General features: G+C 47.3%; 1 protein-coding gene across 1 annotated transcript in view; it reads left to right on the top strand.

The window, feature by feature from the left end:
* cdh16 (cadherin 16, KSP-cadherin) overlaps window positions 1-21515 on the top strand; it is a 55030-nt gene that overhangs the window by 22130 nt on the left and 11385 nt on the right. The window contains 3 exon segments of the mRNA XM_083550168.1: window positions 1789-1980; window positions 20076-20317; window positions 21420-21508. Of these exon segments, the coding sequence (XP_083406294.1) occupies window positions 1789-1980; window positions 20076-20317; window positions 21420-21508 (523 nt within the window).

Here is a 21515-nt window from a genome sequence, read left to right as displayed (position 1 = left end):
TACTAAAAAAAATCAGGCATCTGCAGTAATGTCTTTATCCTGATCAGGGTTTTTCACACTTTCTGCTAAACAGTCTAAAAATGATAAAACGCCCAGCATGCATGCCAAAAGAAAGACGCGTAGGCGCTGCGTATTTCCCCCTGCTGCTGACAGCCAGGACTTTTCTGAGACGAGGCCAAGATTTACAAGATGGACCTAGTCTGAGCTAATGCACTTCCAGTGCCAGGCTGCCAGTGTTCAATAATAGGAACATGCACCTGGAGGGCAAACAGTTTACCCTAACTCTTAAGCAATAACCACATGATGAAAAGATCCAGCTACATTGTGCATGTAGATTTTTAGGGTTCACTGTTTAGCTGGTGCGAAGTTCCACTGTAAAATAAAGGGCATGCAGTTGTTCATTAATGTGTGTTTGCCAAAATCAGGGTTAATCTCCGTTCCCTTCAACACACACACACACACACACACACACACACACACACACACACACACACACACACACACACACACAGACACACACACACACACACACACACACACACACAAAAGCGAGAGGTGGAAAAAACTCTCGAGCAGGTTGAGATGGTGTGGCCATGTGAGTGTGTGATGGTGCAGTGTGAGTGTGAGTGTTGACAGATTTGGCCTGGTGGATCAGAAGCTCAGTGAGAAGAGCTGATTACTGTTCTCCCAAACATACTGATACACAGGCTGAGATAGAGAAGCTGTCCACCTCGCCTCGCCTGAACCTGCCAAGACTCACTGCAAGAACATGAGCTATGATATTATAAATAGAGTGGTGTTGTGCATCTGCAAGACTTCTGGTTCTGCTAGTTTCAGTGCTTCTCTGGTAGACATAAAAAAAAAAAAAGTCGAAAAAGACTAAAAGTTGGAAAGAGTTTCTGTTTCACTATGAGTTTATGATGGTTCGATAATTCAATAATAATAATTCAATGCTCATTGAGTACAATCGAGTTCAATGAATAATATTAACTCATTTTACAGTATTTATACTGTAATTAACCGTACAGTATGTTTCTTTAATAATACCATGCACTGGTTTACGGCACATTCCTGTAATTTCTAGATTTAACATGAACCTGGCAGGGTTGCCAGTACATCACTGCTTTTCTACACTTTGCCCTCTGTAAACCTGATTTACAGTTTCTCCTCTTATAAAACCATGTACTATAAGATGATGTCAACAATAGAACTTTACATCAACCCTCTACAGTATGTAAAAGAAGAAGCATAAAGATCAGCCATGTAACTAAACCTTTCAGTAAAACTGGCAACACCAACTGGAAAAGCTTTCATTAAAGTGGAAAAAACACAGTGGAAAGCTGGTAGCATTACATTTTCCCTTCACTTGAACTAGAAGAGACCTGAACCTGTTCCAGCATGACAAAGCACAAACCCAGCTTCATGAAGATCTGCTTTCCATGGGTTGGAGTGGAAGATCTTCTGCTATAGAGCTCCAACTTGATTGAACAATGAATGTGAATGCTGACTGCACCCCAGGCCTCCTCACCTTCTCACCTACATCAGTACCAGACTTTACAAACACCCTGGTGACTGAATGAATCTCCACAAAATCCAGTGGAACATCTTCCCAGAAGAGTGGAGCATATTTTAACAGCAAATGAGGCACATACCAATCTTATGCTCAGGTGTCCACAAACCTTTGCCCATATAGTGTAGACATATAATGTGTTTTTACATTACAGATCTTTCACTGCAGTTTGTTGATATCTGAGTTTGTACAAACTCCTCTTTTGTCTGTGTCTGTAGTACGGCCCATTTCACTTGGCAGAGGATGCCCCGGTGGGTGCCACGGTGACGGCGGTGGCAGCGTGGGATGCTGATGAATGGGGTGGGGACAGCTGGCTGGTCGACTATCGACTAGAGTCCGGGAACGAGGACGAGGTCTTCTCTCTGGTGACGGACAGACAGAATAACGAGGTCTCTCTTGTCCTCGCTAAGGTACTTCCCTCGTCTTCATTCATTCATTGTTTATAAAAGTTTTTTAATGCTCTGACCAGTAACACGACTTCCTGTCTGATAAAGATGTACCTTTTTTATTTGGGTCGTCTCCAACACATTTTCTATATTAACACTCTATATTAACATTCTATTAGCTCACAACTGCTACGTATCCACCTGCTCTGTTTGAGAGCTCAAATGGAATCATCTGCCGTTAATGATGTGAAGGACTCTGTAGTGGTGCACTTGTGTATGACTTTCTATCGCTGAGGGGTCATCAGTTTAAATCATAACAATGTCACCGCATGTTGTGTTCAGGAGTTCAGGAGAACAGACTATGCCATGGTCCATAGTTGTGAGTAGAGCTCCTGTGTTTATTATTAATTAGAGGCATTGTAGGAAATTGTTTGTGTAAACAGGCCTGCTTTCATTACATGACAGAAATATGCAGTATCTTTATTTTATATATACAGTGAGGAAAATAAGTATTTGAACACCCTGCTATTTTGCAAGTTCTCCCACTTAGAAATCATGGAGGGGTCTGAAATTGTCATCGTAGGTGCATGTCCACTGTGAGAGACAAAATAAATAAAAAAATCCAGAAATTACAATGTATGATTTTTAAACTATTTATTTGTATGATACAGCTGCAAATAAGTATTTGAACACCTGAGAAAGTCAATGTTAATATTTGGTACAGGAGCCTTTGTTTGCAATTACAGAGGTCAAACGTTTCCTGTAGTTTTTCACCAGGTTTGCACACACTGCAGGAGGGATTTTGGCCACTCCTCCACACAGATCTTCTCTAGATCAGTCAGGTTTCTAGCCTGTCGCTGAGAAACACGGAGTTTGAGCTCCCTTTCAAAGATTCTCTATTGGGTTTAGGTCTGGAGACTGGCTAGGCCACGCCAGAACCTTGATATGCTTCTTACAGAGCCAGTCCTTGATTATCCTGGCTGTGTGCTTCGGGTCATTGTCATGTTGGAAGACCCAGCCTCGACCCATCTTCAATGCTCTAACTGAGGGAAGGAGGTTGTTCCCCAAAATCTCGCAATACATGGCCCCGGTCATCCTCTCCTTAATACAGTGCAGTCGCCCTGTCCCATGTGCAAAAAAACACCCCAAAGCATGATGCTACCAACCCCATGCTTCACAGTAGGGATGGTGTTCTTGGGATGGTACTCATCATTCTTCTTCCTCCAAACATGTTTAGTGGAATTATGTCCCAAAAGTTCTATTTTGGTCTCATCTGACCACATGACTTTCTTCCATGACTCCTCTGGATCATCCAAATGGTCATTGGCAAACTTAAGACGTGCCTGGACATGTGCTGGTTTAAGCAGGGGAACCTTCCGTGCCATGCTTGATTTCAAACCATGACGTCTTAGTGTATTACCAACAGTAACCTTGGAAACGGTGGTCCCAGCTCTTTTCAGTTCATTGACCAGCTCCTCCCGTGTAGTTCTGGGCTGATTTCTCACCTTCCTTAGGATCATTGAGACCCCACGAGGTGAGATCTTTCATGGAGCCCCAGTCTGAGGAAGATTGACAGTCATGTTTAGCTTCTTCCATTTTCTAATGATTGCTCCAACAGTGGACCTTTTTTCACCAAGCTGCTTGGCAATTTCCCCGTAGCCCTTTCCAGCCTTGTGGAGGTGTACAATTTTGTCTCTAGTGTCTTTGGACAGCTCTTTGGTCTTGGCCATGTTAGTAGTTGGATTCTTACTGATTGTATGGGGTGGACAGGTGTCCTTATGCAGCTAACGACCTCAAACAGGTGCATCTAATTTAGGATAATAAATGTAGTGGAGGTGGACATTTTAAAGGCAGACTAACAGGTCTTTGAGGGTCAGAATTCTAGCTGATAGACAGGTGTTCAAATACTTATTTGCAGCTGTATCATACAAATAAATAGTTTAAAAATCATATATTGTGATTTCTGGATTTTTTTTTTTAGATTATGTCTCTCACAGTGGACATGCACCTACGATGACAATTTCAGACCCCTCCATGATTTCTAAGTGGGAGAACTTGCAAAATAGCAGGGTGTTCAAATACTTATTTTCCTCACTGTATATATTTATGTGGGATGTGCAGCCTCATATCCGATCTGATTTCGATTCAAAACTGTTATTCAATGCAATACGATGCAATAGAAAAAAATATGATGCTCTGAAATTCAATATGGTTCAGATTTACTCTCATTTCTTTAGTTCAGACAGACAACAAATCATAAATTTACTTTGAAGTGCAAAAAAAAAGGTCTGAATATTTTATGAGTGCTCTCTCTCTCTCTCTCTCTCTCTCTCTCTCTCTCTCTCTCTATATATATATATATATATATATATATATACAGTGGAACCTCGGAGCTCACAAGGGTTAGGGACCAAGACCGGTCGCGAGTTCCGAATTTTCGCGACCTTTTGATACGCCCCTTCCAACCCAGTAAAAACCCAAAGAACCCTATGCGAAATCGATTTAAATGAGTAAATAACAATTTTTCACTCCATAACACTTAATTATTAGACTATTTTAACAATACTTTATGTAAATTAACAGCAATTACAATGCTTAATTAAAAAATAATAAAGTACAGGTACAGTAAAGTATGCAGTAGAGAAGTACAGTATAATAATACATAATAAAAATAGTTTTAAAGCATTTTTTGGACAATTTTAATGAGATAAACCTTGATTAGAAATGTTAAAACTAGCGTTTTGAGCAGCTCGCGGTTGCTCACGAGCCGATCTGAATGAGAGTCGCCGGTTGGAATGAAAGTCGCGAGCATGCGAGGTCACGAGCGCTGAGGCCGCGAGCTCCGAGGTTCCACTGTATATATAATATCTGTCTGTCTGTCTGTCTGTCTGTCTGCCTATCTATCTATCTATCTATCTATCTATCTATCTATCTATCTATCTATCTATCTATCTATCTATCTATCTATCTATCTATCTATCTATCTATCTATCTAAGAACAAAAGAATAGAAACAACAAAATTAAGAAAGAATCAGAAAGAAATGAAAGGAACAAAACAAAGTAAAGAAAGAAGGGAAGAAAGAAAGTGCTATAAGACTGGAAAACTGTCACCTTAACGTACTGTTTCCTGTTCCTCAGCGTACAGAGCGCTAACGTACCGTTTCCTCAGTGTACAGAGCGCTAACGTACCGTTTCCTGTTCCTCAGTGTACAGAGCGGTAACGTACCGTTTCCTCAGTGTACAGAGCGCTAACGTACCGTTTCCTGTTCCTCAGTGTACAGAGCGCTAACGTACCGTTTCCTCAGTGTACAGAGCGCTAACGTACCGTTTCCTGTTCCTCAGTGTACAGAACGCTAACTTACCGTTTCCTGTTCCTCAGTGTACAGAGCGCTAACGTACCGTTTCCTGTTCCTCAGCGTACAGAGCGCTAACGTAGCGTTTCCTCAGTGTACAGAGCGCTAACGTACCGTTTCCTGTTCCTCAGCGTACAGAGCGCTAACGTACCGTTTCCTCAGTGTACAGAACGCTAACTTACCGTTTCCTGTTCCTCAGTGTACAGAGCGCAAAAGTACCGTTTCCTCAGTGTACAGAGCGCTAACGTACCGTTTCCTGTTCCTCAGTGTACAGAGCGCTAACGTACCGTTTCCTGTTCCTCAGTGTACAGAGCGCTAACGTACCGTTTCCTGTTCCTCAGTGTACAGAGCGCTAACGTACCGTTTCCTGTTCCTCAGTGTACAGAGCGCTAACGTACCGTTTCCTGTTCCTCAGTGTACAGAGCGCTAACGTACCGTTTCCTGTTCCTCAGTGTACAGAGCGCTAACGTACCGTTTCCTGTTCCTCAGTGTACAGAGCGCTAACGTACCGTTTCCTGTTCCTCAGTGTACAGAGCGCTAACGTACCGTTTCCGGTTCCTCAGTGTACAGAGCGCTAACGTACCGTTTCCTGTTCCTCAGTGTACAGAGCGCTAACGTACCGTTTCCTGTTCCTCAGTGTACAGAGCGCTAACGTACTGTTTCCTGTTCCTCAGCGTACAGAGCGCTAACGTACCGTTTCCTCAGTATTCAGAGTGCTAACGTACCGTTTCCTGTTCCTCAGCGTACAGAGCGCTAACATACCATTTCCTGTTCCTCAGCGTACAGAGCGCTAACGTACCGTTTCCTCAGTGTACAGAGCGCTAACGTACCGTTTCCTGTTCCTCCGTGTACAGAGCACTAACGTACCATTTCCTGTTCCTCAGCGTACAGAGCGCTAACATACCATTTCCTGTTCCTCAGCGTACAGAGCGCTAACGTACCGTTTCCTCAGTGTACAGAGCGCTAACGTACCGTTTCCTCAGTGTACAGAGCGCTAACGTACCGTTTCCTCTTCCTCTGTGTACAGAGCGCTAACGTACCGTTTCCTCCGTGTACAGAGCGCTAACGTACCGTTTCCTCTTCCTCCGTGTACAGAGCGCTGACGTACCGTTTCCTCTTCCCCCGTGTACAGAGCGCTAACGTACCGTTTCCTCAGTGTACAGAGTGCTAACGTACCGTTTCCTGTTCTTCAGCGTACAGAGCGCTAACATACCATTTCCTGTTCCTCAGCGTACAGAGCGCTAACGTACCGTTTCCTCAGTGTACAGAGCGCTAACGTACCGTTTCCTGTTCCTCAGTGTACAGAGCGCTAACAAACCATTTCCTGTTCCTCAGCGTACAGAGCGCTAACGTACCGTTTCCTCAGTGTACAGAGTGCTAACGTACCGTTTCCTGTTCCTCAGCGTACAGAGCGCTAACATACCATTTCCTGTTCCTCAGCGTACAGAGCGCTAATGTACCGTTTCCTCAGTGTACAGAGTGCTAACGTACCGTTTCCTGTTCCTCAGCGTACAGAGCGCTAACATACCATTTCCTGTTCCTCAGCGTACAGAGCGCTAACGTACCGCTTCCTCAGTGTACAGAGCGCTAACATACCGTTTCCTGTTCCTCAGCGTACAGAGCGCTAACATACCATTTCCTGTTCCTCAGCGTACAGAGCGCTAATGTACCGTTTCTTCAGTATTCAGAGTGCTAACGTACTGTTTCCTGTTCCTCAGCGTACAGAGCGCTAACATACCATTTCCTGTTCCTCAGCGTACAGAGCGCTAACGTACCGTTTCCGCAGTGTACAGAGCGCTAACATACCGTTTCCTGTTCCTCGGCGTACAGAGCGCTAACATACCATTTCCTGTTCCACAGCGTACAGACCGCTAACGTACCGTTTACTCAGTGTACAGAGTGCTAACGTACCGTTTCCTGTTCCTCCGTGTACAGAGCACTAACGTACCATTTCCTGTTCCTCAGCGTACAGAGCGCTAACATACCATTTCCTGTTCCTCAGCGTACAGAGCGCTAACGTACCGTTTCCTCAGTGTACAGAGCGCTAACGTACCGTTTCCTCAGTGTACAGAGCGCTAACGTACCGTTTCCTCAGTGTACAGAGCGCTAACGTACCGTTTCCTGTTCCTCAGCGTACAGAGCGCTAACATACCATTTCCTGTTCCTCAGCGTACAGAGCGCTAACGTACCGCTTCCTCAGTGTACAGAACGCTAACTTACCGTTTCCTGTTCCTCAGTGTACAGAGCGCAAAAGTACCGTTTCCTCAGTGTACAGAGCGCTAACGTACCGTTTCCTGTTCCTAAGTGTACAGAGCGCTAACGTACTGTTTCCTGTTCCTCAGTGTACAGAGCGCTAACGTACCGTTTCCTGTTCCTCAGTGTACAGAGCGCTAACGTACTGTTTCCTGTTCCTCAGCGTACAGAGCGCTAATGTACCGTTTCCTCAGTGTACAGAACGCTAACTTACCGTTTCCTGTTCCTCAGTGTACAGAGCGCAAAAGTACCGTTTCCTCAGTGTACAGAGCGCTAACGTACCGTTTCCTGTTCCTCAGTGTACAGAGCGCTAACGTACTGTTTCCTGTTCCTCAGCGTACAGAGCGCTAACATACCATTTCCTGTTCCTCAGCGTACAGAGCGCTAATGTACCGTTTCTTCAGTATTCAGAGTGCTAACGTACTGTTTCCTGTTCCTCAGCGTACAGAGCGCTAACATACCATTTCCTGTTCCTCAGCGTACAGAGCGCTAACGTACCGTTTCCTCAGTGTACAGAGCGCTAACATACCGTTTCCTGTTCCTCGGCGTACAGAGCGCTAACATACCATTTCCTGTTCCTCAGCGTACAGAGCGCTAATGTACCGTTTCCTCAGTGTACAGAGTGCTAACGTACCGTTTCCTGTTCCTCCGTGTACAGAGCACTAACGTACCATTTCCTGTTCCTCAGCGTACAGAGCGCTAACATACCATTTCCTGTTCCTCAGCGTACAGAGCGCTAACGTACCGTTTCCTCAGTGTACAGAGCGCTAACTTACCGTTTCCTGTTCCTCAGTGTACAGAGCGCTAACGTACCGTTTCCTCAGTGTACAGAGCGCTAACGTACCGTTTCCTGTTCCTCAGTGTACAGAGCGCTAACGTACTGTTTCCTGTTCCTCAGCGTACAGAGCGCTAACGTACCGTTTCCTCAGTGTACAGAGTGCTAACGTACCGTTTTTTGTTCCTCAGCGTACAGAGCGCTAACATACCATTTCCTGTTCCTCAGCGTACAGAGCGCTAACGTACCGCTTCCTCAGTGTACAGAACGCTAACTTACCGTTTCCTGTTCCTCAGTGTACAGAGCGCAAAAGTACCGTTTCCTCAGTGTACAGAGCGCTAACGTACCGTTTCCTGTTCCTCAGTGTACAGAGCGCTAACGTACTGTTTCCTGTTCCTCAGTGTACAGAGCGCTAACGTACCGTTTCCTGTTCCTCAGTGTACAGAGCGCTAACGTACCGTTTCCTGTTCCTCAGTGTACAGAGCGCTAACGTACTGTTTCCTGTTCCTCAGCGTACAGAGCGCTAATGTACCGTTTCCTCAGTGTACAGAACGCTAACTTACCGTTTCCTGTTCCTCGGTGTACAGAGCGCAAAAGTACCGTTTCCTCAGTGTACAGAGCGCTAACGTACCGTTTCCTGTTCCTCAGTGTACAGAGCGCTAACGTACTGTTTCCTGTTCCTCAGTGTACAGAGCGCTAACGTACCGTTTCCTGTTCCTCAGTGTACAGAGCGCTAACGTACTGTTTCCTGTTCCTCAGCGTACAGAGCGCTAATGTACCGTTTCCTCAGTGTACAGAACGCTAACTTACCGTTTCCTGTTCCTCAGTGTACAGAGCGCAAAAGTACCGTTTCCTCAGTGTACAGAGCGCTAACGTACCGTTTCCTGTTCCTCAGTGTACAGAGCGCTAACGTACTGTTTCCTGTTCCTCAGCGTACAGAGCGCTAACGTACCGTTTCCTCAGTGTACAGAGTGCTAACGTACCGTTTTCTGTTCCTCAGCGTACAGAGCGCTAACATACCATTTCCTGTTCCTCAGCGTACAGAGCGCTAACGTACCGCTTCCTCAGTGTACAGAGCGCTAACATACCGTTTCCTGTTCCTCAGCGTACAGAGCGCTAACATACCATTTCCTGTTCCTCAGCGTACAGAGCGCTAATGTACCGTTTCTTCAGTATTCAGAGTGCTAACGTACTGTTTCCTGTTCCTCAGCGTACAGAGCGCTAACATACCATTTCCTGTTCCTCAGCGTACAGAGCGCTAACGTACCGTTTCCTCAGTGTACAGAGCGCTAACATACCGTTTCCTGTTCCTCGGCGTACAGAGCGCTAACATACCATTTCCTGTTCCTCAGCGTACAGAGCGCTAACGTACCGTTTCCTCAGTGTACAGAGTGCTAACGTACCGTTTCCTCAGTGTACAGAGCGCTAACGTACCATTTCCTGTTCCTCAGCGTACAGAGCGCTAACATACCATTTCCTGTTCCTCAGCGTACAGAGCGCTAACGTACCGTTTCCTCAGTGTACAGAGCGCTAACGTACCGTTTTCTCAGTGTACAGAGCGCTAACGTACCGTTTCCTCTTCCTCCGTGTACAGAGCGCTAACGTACTGTTTCCTCTTCCTCCGTGTACAGAGCGCTAACGTACCGTTTCCTCTTCCTCCGTGTACAGAGCGCTAACGTACCGTTTCCTCAGTGTACAGAGTGCTAACGTACCGTTTCCTGTTCCTCAGCGTACAGAGCGCTAACATACCATTTCCTGTTCCTCAGCGTACAGAGAGCTAACGTACCGTTTCCTCAGTGTACAGAGCGCTAACGTACCGTTTCCTGTTCCTCAGTGTACAGAGCGCTAACATACCATTTCCTGTTCCTCAGCGTACAGAGCGCTAACGTACCGTTTCCTCAGTGTACAGAGCGCTAACATACCGTTTCCTGTTCCTCAGCGTACAGAGCGCTAACGTACCGCTTCCTCAGTGTACAGAGCGCTAACATACCGTTTCCTGTTCCTCAGCGTACAGAGCGCTAACATACTATTTCCTGTTCCTCAGCGTACAGAGCGCTAATGTACCGTTTCTTCAGTATTCAGAGTGCTAACGTACTGTTTCCTGTTCCTCAGCGTACAGAGCGCTTACATACCATTTCCTGTTCCTCAGCGTACAGAGCGCTAACGTACCGTTTCCTCAGTGTACAGAGCGCTAACATACCGTTTCCTGTTCCTTGGCGTACAGAGCGCTAACATACCATTTCCTGTTCCTCAGCGTACAGAGCGCTAACGTACCGTTTCCTCAGTGTACAGAGTGCTAACGTACCGTTTCCTGTTCCTCCGTGTACAGAGCACTAACGTACCATTTCCTGTTCCTCAGCGTACAGAGCGCTAACATACCATTTCCTGTTCCTCAGCGTACAGAGCGCTAACGTACCGTTTCCTGTTCCTCAGCGTACAGAGCGCTAACGTACCGTTTCCTGTTCCTCAGTGTACAGAGCGCTAACGTACCGTTTCCTGTTCCTCAGTGTACAGAGCGCTAACGTACCGTTTCCTGTTCCTCAGTGTACAGAGCGCTAACGTACCGTTTCCTGTTCCTCAGTGTACAGAGCGCTAACGTACCGTTTCCTGTTCCTCAGTGTACAGAGCGCTAACGTACCGTTTCCTGTTCCTCAGTGTACAGAGCGCTAACGTACCGTTTCCTGTTCCTCAGCGTACAGAGCGCTAACGTACCGTTTCCTCAGTATTCAGAGTGCTAACGTACCGTTTCCTGTTCCTCAGCGTACAGAGCGCTAACATACCATTTCCTGTTCCTCAGCGTACAGAGCGCTAACGTACCGTTTCCTCAGTGTACAGAGCGCTAACGTACCGTTTCATGTTCCTCAGTGTACAGAGCGCTAACGTACCGTTTCCTGTTCCTTAGTGTACAGAACGCTAACGTACCGTTTCCTGTTCCTCAGTGTACAGAGCGCTAACGTACCGTTTCCTCAGCGTACAGAACGCTAACTTACCGTTTCCTGTTCCTCAGTGTACAGAGTGCAAAAGTACCGTTTCCTCAGTGTACAGAGCGCTAACGTACCGTTTCCTGTTCCTCAGTGTACAGAGCGCTAACGTACTGTTTCCTGTTCCTCAGTGTACAGAGCGCTAACATACCGTTTCCTGTTCCTCAGCGTACAGAGCGCTAATGTACCGTTTCCTGTTCCTCAGTGTACAGAGCGCTAACGTACCGTTTCCTGTTCCTCAGTGTACAGAGCGCTAACGTACCGTTTCCTGTTCCTCAGTGTACAAAGCTCTAACGTACCGTTTCCTGTTCCTCAGTGTACAGAGCGCTAACGTACTGTTTCCTGTTCCTCAGCGTAGAGAGCGCTAACGTACCGTTTCCTCAGTGTACAGAGTGCTAACGTACCGTTTCCTGTTCCTCAGCGTACAGAGCGCTTACATACCATTTCCTGTTCCTCAGCGTACAGAGCGCTAACGTACCGTTTCCTCAGTGTACAGAGCGCTAACGTACCGTTTCCTGTTCCTCAGTGTACAGAGCGCTAACATACCATTTCCTGTTCCTCAGCATAGAGAGCGCTAACGTACCGTTTCCTCAGTGTACAGAGTGCTAACGTACCATTTTCTGTTCCTCAGCGTACAGAGCGCTAACATACCATTTCCTGTTCCTCAGCGTACAGAGCGCTAACGTACCGCTTCCTCAGTGTACAGAGCGCTAACATACCGTTTCCTGTTCCTCAGCGTACAGAGCGCTAACATACCATTTCCTGTTCCTCAGCGTACAGAGCGCTAATGTACCGTTTCTTCAGTATTCAGAGTGCTAACGTACTGTTTCCTGTTCCTCAGCGTACAGAGCGCTAACATACCATTTCCTGTTCCTCAGCGTACAGAGCGCTAACGTACCGTTTCCTCAGTGTACAGAGCGCTAACATACCGTTTCCTGTTCCTCGGCGTACAGAGCGCTAACATACCATTTCCTGTTCCTCAGCGTACAGAGCGCTAACGTACCGTTTCCTCAGTGTACAGAGTGCTAACGTACCGTTTCCTGTTCCTCCGTGTACAGAGCACTAACGTACCATTTCCTGTTCCTCAGCGTACAGAGCGCTAACATACCATTTCCTGTTCCTCAGCGTACAGAGCGCTAACGTACCGTTTCCTCAGTGTACAGAGCGCTAACGTACCGTTTCCTCAGTGTACAGAGCGCTAACGTACCGTTTCCTCTTCCTCTGTGTACAGAGCGCTAACGTACCGTTTCCTCCGTGTACAGAGCGCTAACGTACCGTTTCCTCTTCCTCCGTGTACAGAGCGCTGACGTACCGTTTCCTCTTCCCCCGTGTACAGAGCGCTAACGTACCGTTTCCTCAGTGTACAGAGTGCTAACGTACCGTTTCCTGTTCTTCAGCGTACAGAGCGCTAACATACCATTTCCTGTTCCTCAGCGTACAGAGCGCTAACGTACCGTTTCCTCAGTGTACAGAGCGCTAACGTACCGTTTCCTGTTCCTCAGTGTACAGAGCGCTAACAAACCATTTCCTGTTCCTCAGCGTACAGAGCGCTAACGTACCGTTTCCTCAGTGTACAGAGTGCTAACGTACCGTTTCCTGTTCCTCAGCGTACAGAGCGCTAACATACCATTTCCTGTTCCTCAGCGTACAGAGCGCTAATGTACCGTTTCCTCAGTGTACAGAGTGCTAACGTACCGTTTCCTGTTCCACAGCGTACAGAGCGCTAACATACCATTTCCTGTTCCTCAGCGTACAGAGCGCTAACGTACCGCTTCCTCAGTGTACAGAGCGCTAACATACCGTTTCCTGTTCCTCAGCGTACAGAGCGCTAACATACCATTTCCTGTTCCTCAGCGTACAGAGCGCTAATGTACCGTTTCTTCAGTATTCAGAGTGCTAACGTACTGTTTCCTGTTCCTCAGCGTACAGAGCGCTAACATACCATTTCCTGTTCCTCAGCGTACAGAGCGCTAACGTACCGTTTCCGCAGTGTACAGAGCGCTAACATACCGTTTCCTGTTCCTCGGCGTACAGAGCGCTAACATACCATTTCCTGTTCCTCAGCGTACAGACCGCTAACGTACCGTTTCCTCAGTGTACAGAGTGCTAACGTACCGTTTCCTGTTCCTCCGTGTACAGAGCACTAACGTACCATTTCCTGTTCCTCAGCGTACAGAGCGCTAACATACCATTTCCTGTTCCTCAGCGTACAGAGCGCTAACGTACCGTTTCCTCAGTGTACAGAGCGCTAACGTACTGTTTCCTCAGTGTACAGAGCGCTAACGTACCGTTTCCTCAGTGTACAGAGCGCTAACGTACCGTTTCCTGTTCCTCAGCGTACAGAGCGCTAACATACCATTTCCTGTTCCTCAGCGTACAGAGCGCTAACGTACCGCTTCCTCAGTGTACAGAACGCTAACTTACCGTTTCCTGTTCCTCAGTGTACAGAGCGCAAAAGTACCGTTTCCTCAGTGTACAGAGCGCTAACGTACCGTTTCCTGTTCCTCAGTGTACAGAGCGCTAACGTACTGTTTCCTGTTCCTCAGTGTACAGAGCGCTAACGTACCGTTTCCTGTTCCTCAGTGTACAGAGCGCTAACGTACTGTTTCCTGTTCCTCAGCGTACAGAGCGCTAATGTACCGTTTCCTCAGTGTACAGAACGCTAACTTACCGTTTCCTGTTCCTCAGTGTACAGAGCGCAAAAGTACCGTTTCCTCAGTGTACAGAGCGCTAACGTACCGTTTCCTGTTCCTCAGTGTACAGAGCGCTAACGTACTGTTTCCTGTTCCTCAGCGTACAGAGCGCTAACGTACCGTTTCCTGTTCCTCAGTGTACAGAGCGCTAACGTACTGTTTCCTGTTCCTCAGCGTACAGAGCGCTAACATACCATTTCCTGTTCCTCAGCGTACAGAGCGCTAACGTACCGCTTCCTCAGTGTACAGAGCGCTAACATACCGTTTCCTGTTCCTCAGCGTACAGAGCGCTAACATACCATTTCCTGTTCCTCAGCGTACAGAGCGCTAATGTACCGTTTCTTCAGTATTCAGAGTGCTAACGTACTGTTTCCTGTTCCTCAGCGTACAGAGCGCTAACATACCATTTCCTGTTCCTCAGCGTACAGAGCGCTAACGTACCGTTTCCTCAGTGTACAGAGCGCTAACATACCGTTTCCTGTTCCTCGGCGTACAGAGCGCTAACATACCATTTCCTGTTCCTCAGCGTACAGAGCGCTAATGTACCGTTTCCTCAGTGTACAGAGTGCTAACGTACCGTTTCCTGTTCCTCCGTGTACAGAGCACTAACGTACCATTTCCTGTTCCTCAGCGTACAGAGCGCTAACATACCATTTCCTGTTCCTCAGCGTACAGAGCGCTAACGTACCGTTTCCTCAGTGTACAGAGCGCTAACTTACCGTTTCCTGTTCCTCAGTGTACAGAGCGCTAACGTACCGTTTCCTCAGTGTACAGAGCGCTAACGTACCGTTTCCTGTTCCTCAGTGTACAGAGCGCTAACGTACTGTTTCCTGTTCCTCAGCGTACAGAGCGCTAACGTACCGTTTCCTCAGTGTACAGAGTGCTAACGTACCGTTTTTTGTTCCTCAGCGTACAGAGCGCTAACATACCATTTCCTGTTCCTCAGCGTACAGAGCGCTAACGTACCGCTTCCTCAGTGTACAGAACGCTAACTTACCGTTTCCTGTTCCTCAGTGTACAGAGCGCAAAAGTACCGTTTCCTCAGTGTACAGAGCGCTAACGTACCGTTTCCTGTTCCTCAGTGTACAGAGCGCTAACGTACTGTTTCCTGTTCCTCAGTGTACAGAGCGCTAACGTACCGTTTCCTGTTCCTCAGTGTACAGAGCGCTAACGTACTGTTTCCTGTTCCTCAGCGTACAGAGCGCTAATGTACCGTTTCCTCAGTGTACAGAACGCTAACTTACCGTTTCCTGTTCCTCGGTGTACAGAGCGCAAAAGTACCGTTTCCTCAGTGTACAGAGCGCTAACGTACCGTTTCCTGTTCCTTAGTGTACAGAGCGCTAACGTACTGTTTCCTGTTCCTCAGTGTACAGAGCGCTAACGTACCGTTTCCTGTTCCTCAGTGTACAGAGCGCTAACGTACTGTTTCCTGTTCCTCAGCGTACAGAGCGCTAACGTACCGTTTCCTCAGTGTACAGAGTGCTAACGTACCGTTTTCTGTTCCTCAGCGTACAGAGCGCTAACATACCATTTCCTGTTCCTCAGCGTACAGAGCGCTAACGTACCGCTTCCTCAGTGTACAGAGCGCTAACATACCGTTTCCTGTTCCTCAGCGTACAGAGCGCTAACATACCATTTCCTGTTCCTCAGCGTACAGAGCGCTAATGTACCGTTTCTTCAGTATTCAGAGTGCTAACGTACTGTTTCCTGTTCCTCAGCGTACAGAGCGCTAACATACCATTTCCTGTTCCTCAGCGTACAGAGCGCTAACGTACCGTTTCCTCAGTGTACAGAGCGCTAACATACCGTTTCCTGTTCCTCGGCGTACAGAGCGCTAACATACCATTTCCTGTTCCTCAGCGTACAGAGCGCTAACGTACCGTTTCCTCAGTGTACAGAGTGCTAACGTACCGTTTCCTCAGTGTACAGAGCGCTAACGTACCATTTCCTGTTCCTCAGCGTACAGAGCGCTAACATACCATTTCCTGTTCCTCAGCGTACAGAGCGCTAACGTACCGTTTCCTCAGTGTACAGAGCGCTAACGTACCGTTTTCTCAGTGTACAGAGCGCTAACGTACCGTTTCCTCTTCCTCCGTGTACAGAGCGCTAACGTACCGTTTCCTCTTCCTCCGTGTACAGAGCGCTAACGTACCGTTTCCTCTTCCTCCGTGTACAGAGCGCTAACGTACCGTTTCCTCAGTGTACAGAGTGCTAACGTACCGTTTCCTGTTCCTCAGCGTACAGAGCGCTAACATACCATTTCCTGTTCCTCAGCGTACAGAGAGCTAACGTACCGTTTCCTCAGTGTACAGAGCGCTAACGTACCGTTTCCTGTTCCTCAGTGTACAGAGCGCTAACATACCATTTCCTGTTCCTCAGCGTACAGAGCGCTAACGTACCGTTTCCTCAGTGTACAGAGCGCTAACATACCATTTCCTGTTCCTCAGCGTACAGAGCGCTAACGTACCGCTTCCTCAGTGTACAGAGCGCTAACATACCGTTTCCTGTTCCTCAGCGTACAGAGCGCTAACATACTATTTCCTGTTCCTCAGCGTACAGAGCGCTAATGTACCGTTTCTTCAGTATTCAGAGTGCTAACGTACTGTTTCCTGTTCCTCAGCGTACAGAGCGCTAACATACCATTTCCTGTTCCTCAGCGTACAGAGCGCTAACGTACCGTTTCCTCAGTGTACAGAGCGCTAACATACCGTTTCCTGTTCCTTGGCGTACAGAGCGCTAACATACCATTTCCTGTTCCTCAGCGTACAGAGCGCTAACGTACCGTTTCCTCAGTGTACAGAGTGCTAACGTACCGTTTCCTGTTCCTCCGTGTACAGAGCACTAACGTACCATTTCCTGTTCCTCAGCGTACAGAGCGCTAACATACCATTTCCTGTTCCTCAGCGTACAGAGCGCTAACGTACCGTTTCCTCAGTGTACAGAGCGCTAACGTACCGTTTCCTCAGTGTACAGAGCGCTAACGTACCATTTCCTCTTCCTCCGTGTACAGAGCGCTAACGTACCGTTTCCTCTTCCCTTCGTGTACAGAGCGCTAACGTACCGTTTCCTCTTCCCTTCGTGTACAGAGCGCTAACGTACCGTTTCCTCTTCCTCCGTGTACAGAGCGCTAACGTACCGTTTCCTCTTCCCTTCGTGTACAGAGCGCTAACGTACCGTTTCCTCAGTGTACAGAGTGCTAACGTACCGTTTCCTGTTCCTCAGCGTACAGAGCGCTAACGTACCATTTCCTGTTCCTCAGCGTACAGAGCGCTAACGTACCGTTTCCTCAGTGTACAGAGCGCTAACGTACCGTTTCCTGTTCCTCAGTGTACAGAGCGCTAACATACCATTTCCTGTTCCTCAGCGTACAGAGCGCTAACGTACCGTTTCCTCAGTGTACAGAGCGCTAACGTACCGTTTCCTCAGTGTACAGAGCGCTAACGTACCGTTTCCTCTTCCTCCGTGTACAGAGCGCTAACATACCATTTCCTGTTCCTCAGTGTACAGAGCGCTAACGTACCGTTTCATGTTCCTCAGTGTACAGAGCGCTAACGTACCGTTTCCTGTTCCTTAGTGTACAGAACGCTAACGTACCGTTTCCTGTTCCTCAGTGTACAGAGCGCTAACGTACCGTTTCCTCAGCGTACAGAACGCTAACTTACCGTTTCCTGTTCCTCAGTGTACAGAGTGCAAAAGTACCGTTTCCTCAGTGTACAGAGCGCTAACGTACCGTTTCCTCAGTGTACAGAGCGCTAACATACCATTTCCTGTTCCTCAGCGTACAGAGCGCTAACGTACCGCTTCCTCAGTGTACAGAGCGCTAACGTACCATTTCCTCTTCCTCCGTGTACAGAGCGCTAACGTACCGTTTCCTCTTCCCTTCGTGTACAGAGCGCTAACGTACCGTTTCCTCTTCCCTTCGTGTACAGAGCGCTAACGTACCGTTTCCTCTTCCTCCGTGTACAGAGCGCTAACGTACCGTTTCCTCTTCCCTTCGTGTACAGAGCGCTAACGTACCGTTTCCTCAGTGTACAGAGTGCTAACGTACCGTTTCCTGTTCCTCAGCGTACAGAGCGCTAACGTACCATTTCCTGTTCCTCAGCGTACAGAGCGCTAACGTACCGTTTCCTCAGTGTACAGAGCGCTAACGTACCGTTTCCTGTTCCTCAGTGTACAGAGCGCTAACATACCATTTCCTGTTCCTCAGCGTACAGAGCGCTAACGTACCGTTTCCTCAGTGTACAGAGCGCTAACGTACCGTTTCCTCAGTGTACAGAGCGCTAACGTACCGTTTCCTCTTTCTCCGTGTACAGAGCGCTAACATACCATTTCCTGTTCCTCAGCGTACAGAGCGCTAACGTACCGTTTCCTCAGTGTACAGAGCGCTAACATACCGTTTCATGTTCCTCAGTGTACAGAGCGCTAACGTACCGTTTCCTGTTCCTTAGTGTACAGAACGCTAACGTACCGTTTCCTGTTCCTCAGTGTACAGAGCGCTAACGTACCGTTTCCTCAGTGTACAGAGCGCTAACATACCGTTTCATGTTCCTCAGTGTACAGAGCGCTAACGTACCGTTTCCTGTTCCTTAGTGTACAGAACGCTAACGTACCGTTTCCTGTTCCTCAGTGTACAGAGCGCTAACGTACCGTTTCCTCAGCGTACAGAACGCTAACTTACCGTTTCCTGTTCCTCAGTGTACAGAGTGCAAAAGTACCGTTTCCTCAGTGTACAGAGCGCTAACGTACCGTTTCCTCAGTGTACAGAGCGCTAACATACCATTTCCTGTTCCTCAGCGTACAGAGCGCTAACGTACCGCTTCCTCAGTGTACAGAGCGCTAACATACCGTTTCCTGTTCCTCAGCGTACAGAGCGCTAACATACTATTTCCTGTTCCTCAGCGTACAGAGCGCTAATGTACCGTTTCTTCAGTATTCAGAGTGCTAACGTACTGTTTCCTGTTCCTCAGCGTACAGAGCGCTAACATACCATTTCCTGTTCCTCAGCGTACAGAGCGCTAACGTACCGTTTCCTCAGTGTACAGAGCGCTAACATACCGTTTCCTGTTCCTTGGCGTACAGAGCGCTAACATACCATTTCCTGTTCCTCAGCGTACAGAGCGCTAACGTACCGTTTCCTCAGTGTACAGAGTGCTAACGTACCGTTTCCTGTTCCTCCGTGTACAGAGCACTAACGTACCATTTCCTGTTCCTCAGCGTACAGAGCGCTAACATACCATTTCCTGTTCCTCAGCGTACAGAGCGCTAACGTACCGTTTCCTCAGTGTACAGAGCGCTAACGTACCGTTTCCTCAGTGTACAGAGCGCTAACGTACCATTTCCTCTTCCTCCGTGTACAGAGCGCTAACGTACCGTTTCCTCTTCCCTTCGTGTACAGAGCGCTAACGTACCGTTTCCTCTTCCCTTCGTGTACAGAGCGCTAACGTACCGTTTCCTCTTCCTCCGTGTACAGAGCGCTAACGTACCGTTTCCTCTTCCCTTCGTGTACAGAGCGCTAACGTACCGTTTCCTCAGTGTACAGAGTGCTAACGTACCGTTTCCTGTTCCTCAGCGTACAGAGCGCTAACGTACCATTTCCTGTTCCTCAGCGTACAGAGCGCTAACGTACCGTTTCCTCAGTGTACAGAGCGCTAACGTACCGTTTCCTGTTCCTCAGTGTACAGAGCGCTAACATACCATTTCCTGTTCCTCAGCGTACAGAGCGCTAACGTACCGTTTCCTCAGTGTACAGAGCGCTAACGTACCGTTTCCTCAGTGTACAGAGCGCTAACGTACCGTTTCCTCTTCCTCCGTGTACAGAGCGCTAACGTACCGTTTCCTCTTCCTCCGTGTACAGAGCGCTAACGTACCGTTTCCTCTTCCTCCGTGTACAGAGCGCTAACGTACCGTTTCCTCTTCCTCCGTGTACAGAGCGCTAACGTACCGTTTCCTCTTCCTCAGTGTACAGAGCGCTAATGTACCGTTTCCTGTTCCTCCGTGTACAGAGCGCTAATGTACCGTTTCCTCAGTGTACAAAGCGCTAATGTACCGTTTCCTGTTCCTCAGGTTCTGGATTTTGAGCGAGAGAGTGAGTACATCCTGGTGCTCAGTGCTCAGAACCCCGTGGCGCTGGTGAGAGGAAGGTACGGACCCGCATCCACCGCCACCGTCTCCATCTACATCGACGACATCAACGAGGGCCCTGTTCTGTCCCAGAGTCACTACGAGGTCACGGTCAGAGAGGGGGAGGAGCCAGGAAGGGTCATAGCTACGATTAGGGCTTACGACCCTGACTCCCATCCAGTCAGGTAGGAGCACCTGAAGAACATCCTTCATAAAAACACACGTATTCTTACACACCAGTGTTTCTTTTTTCACCGAGAGACGAAGCAGATTTACACTTACAGTCAAGTGGAAATCTGAATAAAGTCAAAATGATGAATAATTTCCTATTGTAAGATTATAATAAACCAAATAAAGCTTTATTACACCAATTTAGCTAAAAATTTTGCAAAATGAGCGAAATTATCCGGAAATAATGTTTCAGGTTAAAGGTTAAATGTTTTAATGATATAAATTTGGTGTAATCGAAATGAAAACAAATACTACATCAATATGACTACAGGCAAGAATTTATTTATTTATTTATTTATTTATTTGTTTGTTTGTTTATTTTTGCAGTAAAGCTACCTGAAGTCAGTATTAAACACTGTATTTTGTTCACTTAGATGTTTATTATATTGCATTTAGTTCGATTAAATTTATTATATCATTTGGATTAATCTTTAATACCATTTCATATTTAGGTCCCGTTCACTGTTATAATGAGCTCCACTCTTCTGGGAAGATGTTCCACTAGATTTTGTGGAGATTTATTCAGCCACAAGAGTGTTATTAAAGTCAATTTACTGATGTAGGTGATATGAGGAGGCACATTTTTTCAGGTTTATTAGGGTTTATACCTCTATAGCAGGAGATTTTCCACTCCATCTCATGTACAGCAGATCTTCATGGAGGAGCATTGTCACGCTGGAACAGATTTGAGTCTCCTAGTTCAAGTAAAGGCATCTAAAGACCTTCTATACAATTAGGTTCCCTTATTTGTTATATGAATGACAATGACTTGTCGTTTTTCATCTGCTACAGAAATACAATCTAAATCAAAACCTAAGCATCAAATGAAAACGGTCTCTTTCATCAAAAGCCACTGTAATCATCCGTCTCTCTGTAAATGTGTATGTTATTTATTTATAATAAAACTCAGTTGAGTTGCAGAGTCCTCAGTTCCTGCAGGACGTGGATTAATAGGACCCATGAAGCTGTGCAGTTCAGCAGTTCAACACCTGCACTGGAACAAATTTGTGGTTCGAGCAGCAGAAGTGAACAGAACGTTCTTTTCCTCTTGTGTAGGTACTCACTGAGAGGGGACACCAAGAAGTATTTCTCAATCGGAAAGTACTCAGGAGAACTGAAGACTGTGCAGGCTTTAGACAGAGAGGAGAACAG

This window comes from Silurus aristotelis, assembly GCF_946808225.1.
Source record: "Silurus aristotelis genome assembly, chromosome: 9".
NCBI classification, from domain to species: Eukaryota; Metazoa; Chordata; class Actinopteri; order Siluriformes; family Siluridae; genus Silurus; species Silurus aristotelis.
Note: the sequence above shows the minus strand (reverse complement) of the source record. Positions and strands in the feature narration are given on the sequence as shown.